Here is an 8,322-nt window from a genome sequence, read left to right on the forward strand (position 1 = left end):
TCAATTTCCTCTCATCATAAGCACGAAAAGAATCACTCTCTAATTCCTAAAATGAAATTTATTACCAAAGAAGAGCAACCGTCAATCAAAATATTATATTAAAAATATGAAGAGTTTCAATATATCTATATATTATATTTTTGTAATGATGTTTAAGAGAAAGGATGACTCTACAATGCTAATAAACTAAATGAACCATCTACCGTTAAAAATTAAACTATAATTAGTCTTGAATGTTAGCCATTAATCTTAACATTCAAAGAAAAGAAGATCAACAGCATAAAAACAAAAAGAATTTTATTAATGTCAATTCAGGTTGATAACTAAGTTCTTTTGGCCCTTTTCCAAAATAATCAAGAAGTTCGCCATGATCGAAACTGCATATGCACATTTTTTCACTATATACAATTGCAAAAATGGTAGCTTCACAACCTAGCCAATATAGATATATATTAAAACTATTTCAGCGCTCAGCAAACAATGCCTATTTCATATAAAACAAAGTTAGGCTATCTCATTCCAGAAAGAAAACTCCAGCTTCTCATATATTGCTCCCACCACTGGTGCAGAATGAAGGGACCAATCTCCAACAGCCAGAATTTTTTCATTCTTTTTTAACGAACAAAAAGTTTTAGAGAGAGAAGAGTCGGTGGTACAGAAAGAAGAATTACATAAGTTATGTTGTGAAATTGATAGCTGTAGGCCATCAATGCTTTTTCCCTTTTTCTTTTCCTTTCTTATTGTTCATTTGCGGTATGAAAATAGATATGGATATAGCAAAAAAATGAAGAGCCACCATGAATCCATAAAAATATGAAATACCACAAAGCACACATCATTTCGGTATGAAAATCCATCAAAATAACAGAAAATCAAACAAAAAATAACAAACAGAACAATCAAGCAATGTGTTCAAAAATCAAAACTGACCTAGATCTCACCGGAGGCCCTTGCGATTCACGAAGGGAACCTGCCGACAGCGATAAGCGGACCGCAAGCAGTGGACCAACTTGGCGAAATCCAATCTCCAGATGACCAGAACCTCCTCTTGCGCGAATCACCGAAGCCTTCCGTCTTGCGCGAATCACCGAAGAATTCCGTGAGACCAGGACTTCCCGTCGCCTGCTTTGTTCGTGAATTCGGCGGGTTAGGGGGGGTTGCAAAATAAGAAATTTATGGGTTAAGTTACTTAATTGCCCCTCTCTAATAATTTTTTTTTTTTTTACCCCTACTTGAGATATTTAGCCAATGGTGCCATTCAAATTTTCCTTTAAAAAATTTAAAGTAATAATAATTTCAATAAGATAATTATTTATATAAAACTAGTCTTTCAATCACATAAAAATATATGCATAAAAATGTGTTTTTTTCCTTTTATAAAAAAAGTTAAATTTAGTGATATTTTTATGTTATTAAAACATTTGAATGTGTTTTTTTTTTTCCTTTTTAGTTAAATTTAGTTAAAAATGTGCTTTTTCCTTAGCTTTGACATCACTTTTTTCGTACAAGAACATTTTCTATTGATAATAATAAAAAAAGGGCATTTACATGCATAGAAATCGAAAACATTAACATTTAAATATTTAATATATTTATATATAATATCAAAATATCAAAATAAAACAAAAAGGACACATTCCATTAGGGGTGTAACCAAGTCAAGCCAAATGGAGCTCGACTCGTTAACGAGCTCGAACATGATTTCGAACTCGTTGGGCTTATTGACCTCTAGTTCAAACAGTTGTCCGCTCGACTCGATTACTCGTCGAGCGGCTCACGAAATAGTAGGGGCAGAAGGCGGAATGACGAGGGCAAATCGAAGCTCGTGTCGCATAAGAACTGGGGGGGTTGAATCGATGCTCGTGAGCGTGCGAACCGCATTCGTGGTAGAAGAGGTGGAATGGCGGGGCTAATCTAAAGCAGGCGCGTGCGAACCGCATTCGCGCAGGAAGATTGTCGCTTAACGAGCTCGATTTCTATTGTGAGTCAGCTTGACCTCTACTCGACTCGTTTGCACCCCTACATTCCATTATCATATGTCAACATAACATACAAGTTTGCTGCTCTTCGTTGCTGGTCCTATCAGAATTCTCACACTATCATTCTCCATAGATCCTATCGCTCTTCACGCATCGATGGTCATGACTTACTTCAATGGTGGATTAACTTGCACAAAGTTTTTAGCAAAATTTTAATAATAAATCTTATGCTAAATATTGACATAATGAATGTGCTCACCAACAACTCTCACGTTCTAAGCATCACCATATTTTTTAAATATTTAAAATTTTATATAATTATGAATTCAATGATTCAAATGACTTCCACATGAAAGTAAAGCTTTAGAAAGTCAAAATATTAACATGCAAATAGCAATTATTTTTTCATGTCATTGAAAGACTATAGTATTATATAAATAATTATCATATGTAAATTATTAACGCTTTAATTTTTTTAAAGGAAGATTTGAATGACACCGTTGGCTAAATATCTCAATGTGAGCGTAGCAAGTGGAAATATATTTTAGAAGCTGAGTCACTCAAAATCTATGTATTTATGATTTTTTTTTTTCATTCCTTAAATATTTCTTTATTTTACATTATGTCATAAAGCAATTCATCAATTGATTTTTTTTTTTTTGTCAAAATTTTAATATCATTGTTGCGTCGTGAAATATTCACGGCGACAGAGAAATGTAAATTTAACATCTTAGCTTTGTACGAAGATCCAGCACATAAAAGAGATGGCATAACGTTCATAAGAGACACTAGAGGCTTTACATGGAAACCCATGAAAAAGAGGAAAAAATCTTGGGGTCTGACCTAATTTGAATGAATCCACTAGTGTTTGCAGTTAATTACAAATGAGGTCCTTCCTTGGGGGGAAGACCTTATTTTGATGTAACAAATATGCATCATATAGAGTGCATTACATGATGAGAATTGGAAGAATAAATATTGATATATTAGTTAAGTTGGCATGACCATAGTCCACGGGCGACGGAGGTCAGATTGATCATAGTTGAGTGACGGTGATCAGAAATATTGTAGTCAGCGGGCGAAGTAGGTCAGAAAGACCATAGTTGGCAAGCGACAAAGGTCGGAAAGACCATTGTCTGGGCGACGAAGGTCGGAAGGATCTTAATCGACCATGATCAGGCAGATCGTTGTCTAGCGACGGAGGACAGAAGGACCATAATCGGCGGGCGACAGTTCTCATAAAGATCGTTGTCTGGCAACGAAGGTTATAAGGACTATAGTCGGCAGGTAACAGTAGTCAGAACGACCATAGTCTGGCGATGAAGGTTAGAAGGACCATAGTTGGCGGGTGATGGAGGTCGGAAAGACGTTAGTCTGGTGATAAATGTCAGACGGATCGTAGTCGGTCGGTGATAATGGTTAGAAAGACCGTTGTCTAGTGATGGAGGTCAAAAGGATTGTAGTCGACGGGCAATATTGGTCAAAAATACTATTATCTAGCGATGTAGGTCGGAAGGAGCGTAGTCGGCGGGTGACGATGGTCAAAAAGATCGTTGTCTAGCGACGAAGGTCAGAAGAACCATAGTCGGTGGTCGGGTGGAAGTCCGGCTTTAGTCAGTGGTCAGGCAGAAGTCCAGGGTCTGTTGGATGCAAAGTAGAAGTCTGACGTCTGTTGGTGGCCGAGTGTAAATCCAACAATAATTGGAAGCCGAGTAGAAGTTTGGTGTCAATTGATGGTCAGACTTAAGTCCGACATCATTCCATGGTAGAGCAGAAGTCTGATGATAGTTCGACGACAGTCGATTGTCTGACGATGTTCGAGGACGAGTCTTGTGGAAAGAGAGCTCTAGCTTCTCTCTCTTTCTTCTCTTCCTTGCTTTCCTCGCTCCCCTTTTTAATGAGGGATGATGAGTCTATTTATAATTTTCTAGAAGTGACATGACCAATAATTATGAGGGAGATCAAGGTATGTTAGGAGCAGTTTGAATGGACGCTCGATATTGATCCCCTTGATCGTGGAATATTCACTGGGCATTTGAATTTCTTAATGATATCAAAATTTGATAATATTGGGCTCATTGGATTCGTCTTGTTGTGCCGCTCGATTCAACTATAAGCATGCCACATTTGAAAACTGTTTGATCAATCCAATTTATAGTTTGAACCTTTCAAGTGCGCTTTGAGTCTTTGATTTAGTCTCATTTGGGCTCATATTGAGTCGAACTTGGTATCGTTAGGTTCGTCTTTTCAAGACATTCAGTTCGACTATAAGTTTGCTAGAATTGGAGCTTATATGGTTCCAAATTTAATTTTGGAAGTTACCAACTTGATTTTGCTATGCTTTAAGATTCATGCCCGATCAAGATAAATTTTTGATGATATATCAATCATAATCATAATTTTCTTGCTATTTTTTAAAGTATCTTTTCATTATATATTTTCTTTCGAAAATAATAGTGGTAAAAAACTATACAAAACGAACCCTAAATATTCTCTATCTTCTTAGGTGAAATTCATTTTATAATTATCCTTCTTATAAGTTTTTTTGTCTATTTATCTATAATTAATTTTATATCTTATTCAAATAATATTTTGAATAAAATTCTATCACATACATATAATTTTTTTTTGGACGCACATTCAGCCAAGAAAAAAAAAAAAAAAAAAAAAAGAGAAGAGAGGTTATGAAGTACATAGGGGATTTATGAGAATTAAATATAATTATTTAAAAATATTAATGACATGAAATAAAATTATATAAAAGATTTATTTTTTAATATATAAGAAATTTAAAAAATTAGCCATGAACACAAACAAGATTCTAGAGTTCTATATCAAATTATTCTTACAAAACAGCATTATAATTTATCCTTTTTAAGTACCTATATGGGGCAGTTCCAATTTTTTTTATGAAAGTGATTATAAAACTGCTGTAGGAAAAACAGCTTTGTTGAAAGCTGCCATGAAAAGCAAATTTTCAGAATAAAATTGTTTTTAACAGTGAAAAAAATAATGGCCCAACTCAAATTGCAAAAACAAAGCATTAAGACAATTATCTGGCCATTTAAGGATTCATTTAGGACATTTTTTTTATTGCTTCTTAAATAATTTGTTATTACAAAAATTAAAATTTTCTTACCAAAAAACCGCTCTAAAAAGCAGTAAAAAAATTATCCCAAACAAAACCTAAGAGAGATGTTGCCTTTGTGTGACCATCCATCTATTGACTTTACGAGTAACTTTAGGCTGATTTATAATCTTTCAATTTAGCACTTGTTAAAGCAAGGTTTCTTAAAACATAATAAAAAGAATAATAGATTAAGACTTCGTTTGTGATGACTTTCTTACTGCTTCTTAAACCGGCTTTCTAATATAAAAATTTTAACTTTTTAAATAAAAAGATGCTTTAAGAAGCAGGAAGAGAGCCGTCCCAAACAAGAACAATTATTAGGTCCGGACACCTGACGTAGCTCTACATCCGGACGTCAATAGCATGTCATCACGTGCTCTTACTCTTTACCGCGCGGCCCGACCCAGACCGGAACCCAGTATTGCTATGTTCGGGTTTTGCTATGTATTGCTCGGTATTGCTAGGTATTGTTTGACAATAACGAGAAATACCGCTCTGTCAAGACCAATACCTAGCAAAATCGGGATATTGCTCAATATTGCTAGATATTGCTCGATATTTGCTCGGTATTGCTACGTATTGGTCTTGACATAATGGTATTTCTCGTTATTGCCGAGCAATATCGAGCAATACCTAGCAATACCCCGGTCTGCACAAATCAGCCAATACATAGCAATCCCGGGTCCGTTCCGGGTCGGGTCGTCGGGCCGCACGATAAAGAGTAATAGCACGTGGCAGCATTTTACTGACGTCCGAACGTAGAGCTACGTCAGGACACCGGACCTAATAAAAATTCCCCAAACAAGGCCTAAACAAGCATTAAAGCAAGCCATCAATGGTTAGTGAATAACAGAGCCCATATCTGCACAAACTGAGTGAAAGGAGGCTAGTTTTTCAGCGAAATTAGCTCAAAAAATTTTCTTATATGCGTTTGACTAGTATTTTATTCAGAATTGATATGTGACACAGCAATAATAATAGACATTATAGAGAAAAAAAATACTAATCAAACGCACACAAAAAAATCATAAGTAATGCTGACCTAAAAATCTCTTGCATAGAGTGAAGACAGTAATAATCAAGTTGATCCTCCATTGAAGGACATATACAAATCCATTTCTAACATTAGGAGGATCAGCTGTAGGTCTATTATGTTGAACATCTACCAGTGTTTAAAATGATTAACTTCATCAATAACGCAAAATGCTGATGCAAAGTGCAAGTCACCTTTAAAAGAATAGTCTTTGCACATTGCTTGGCCCCTCGTCCCTCATCAAGTATGGGTACCTGCAATAAATTTGAACTGACTGAGTGCACAACGCCATCCGGAGACCAAATAAAAAGTTCTTGCTTTCATAATCAGGCCGAGAGGCGTAGAAATTCTTAGGTGTGAATAACAGATGCAACACAAGCTCCATCCATCAATTAGAAAATGGTGAAATTATTCTGTGCGGAGATCGGATGCAGAACGTCATCCGGAGACCAACCAGAATGTGTCACGTCAGCAATACCAAGCCGTTGTACCGAGCACAAGGTGACGTGACGCATTTTTATTGGTCTTCGGACGACGTTCGGCGTGCGACAATGACAAAAGTATATAATTGTGAAGGTGTAAGAGTATTTTCAAACAATTTTACACATGGACTTTATGATTGGCGAAAGAACATAGAGTTGAATTTGCCATTAGATCGAAGATTTTTTTAGAACAGATTGAATTGTCAGGAAAAACATAATATTTAAAAGCCATGTTAGATATTATAAACCTTTTTTCTTTTCGAAAAAAATAACACTAACATTTTTATAACAATCAAACTAGCAAATTTTAGTTTAAAAAGCTATTTCAACCAATAAAGTTTTTAAAAACAATAGAAAAATTGGAGCCAAACAAAAATGTGACAACAACAACATCAAGCCTTTGTCCCACTATGTGGGGTCGGCTACATGAATTCTTTTTCGTCATTGTGTCATGTTAAAAGTCAAATTCTCATTTAAATCTAATAAAGAAAGATCATTTCTAATATTTTCTAACCAAGTCATTTCATGTAGCAAATTTTAGTTTAAAAATGTGACTGATATCAAAAAATAAATTATGATAAAGCTATCCCAAACAAACTGATAATCACAAATGAATAAGTAAATGTCAAAAGTTACTGAAAATCAAATGTCACCAACATAGTTCTACCTTAAAAGGGTGCCTCCAGTGATTCCTCCCAAATATCCCCACTTCCATTAGAAGCATCTTCCCCATCTTCCATAGATAGCCGAATATATTCTCTACGTGCAAAGCGATCCCATTCAGTGAGCGTTGGATTCTCCCGCTCCTACATGAACATATTGGCCAAACAAATTCAAAGATTTTAATAGCTATCCTCACCCAATTTTGCTTTGAGTTGTAAGCAATGAAAAGATAAAAAATGCTCACTTGACGGATTAGAAAAGGATCGCGAGTTTCGAATGCCATGAACTTATTGAGATTGAAAAGTATGTTGAAAACATTTCCTGAAAGCTTGCATGCTTTTATATCTCTTAGTGTAAAATAGGTTTCATTCTGCACATAAAACACTTTTGTTAGGAAGTTTTAGAGCAATATGAAGCCACCTCTACTGGTATTTGACTAATTGAGTTCGAAAGGAGAGAAAAGGAACCTCGGGAGAAACCATATCAACTATCTGGCATAAAATGTCTTCAAAGAGTATTGGCTCCTGTGCCATGCACTCCATCCGATGGAATTGTTCCTCATAAAAGAATTGCATCTCAGCAATTGTTATAATTCCATTTCCATCCAAATCTATGCACTTGAACCTGTTATGATTAATTACATTTTACAATGATAGACTATAAGAGTGAATCGAATTCCAATTAAGCTAGCTGTGATCATCATCAAATGACCACAAAGAAAAAAAAAATCTGGTAGATATATTTTCGAATGATTTTAATAGAAACACAACTTTTCACAGCTTTATGCGATATGTACAGATACCAAATTAGTTTGAAGAAGTGAATTTGTTTATCAGGAACTTGATACATAAGAAGTATCACAACGATACGAGTGCAGGACTTCAGTGATTTTTTTAAAATTGAATGATTACATGCTATGATGCACCGACACTTCTCCTCGAAGAGGCGTGCAGTGTCCGACACCGTGTCTGACACGACACTCGTCCGACACGTGTCGGACACGCCAAAAACGTGTCCGATTAAAAAATATTAAAT

The 8,322-nt window shown here is 35.4% G+C and overlaps 1 protein-coding gene across 1 annotated transcript; it reads right to left on the minus strand.

Moving 5' to 3' along the window:
* Window positions 1-5,999: 5,999 nt before the first annotated feature.
* LOC110116113 (probable serine/threonine protein phosphatase 2A regulatory subunit B''gamma) lies at window positions 6,000-7,927 on the minus strand. The gene is made up of 4 exons (XM_020849587.2): window positions 7,755-7,927; window positions 7,532-7,657; window positions 7,292-7,430; window positions 6,000-6,396 (listed from the first exon to the last, which is right to left on the minus strand). Exons 1-3 carry the CDS (start codon window positions 7,860-7,862, stop codon window positions 7,293-7,295), a joined length of 372 nt encoding a protein of 123 aa, XP_020705246.2. The 5' UTR covers window positions 7,863-7,927; the 3' UTR covers window positions 6,000-6,396; window position 7,292.
* Between the last annotated feature and the right edge of the window lie 395 nt (window positions 7,928-8,322).

This window comes from Dendrobium catenatum, unplaced genomic scaffold, assembly GCF_001605985.2.
Source record: "Dendrobium catenatum unplaced genomic scaffold, ASM160598v2 fragScaff_scaffold_1482, whole genome shotgun sequence".
Classification (NCBI taxonomy): Eukaryota; Viridiplantae; Streptophyta; class Magnoliopsida; order Asparagales; family Orchidaceae; genus Dendrobium; species Dendrobium catenatum.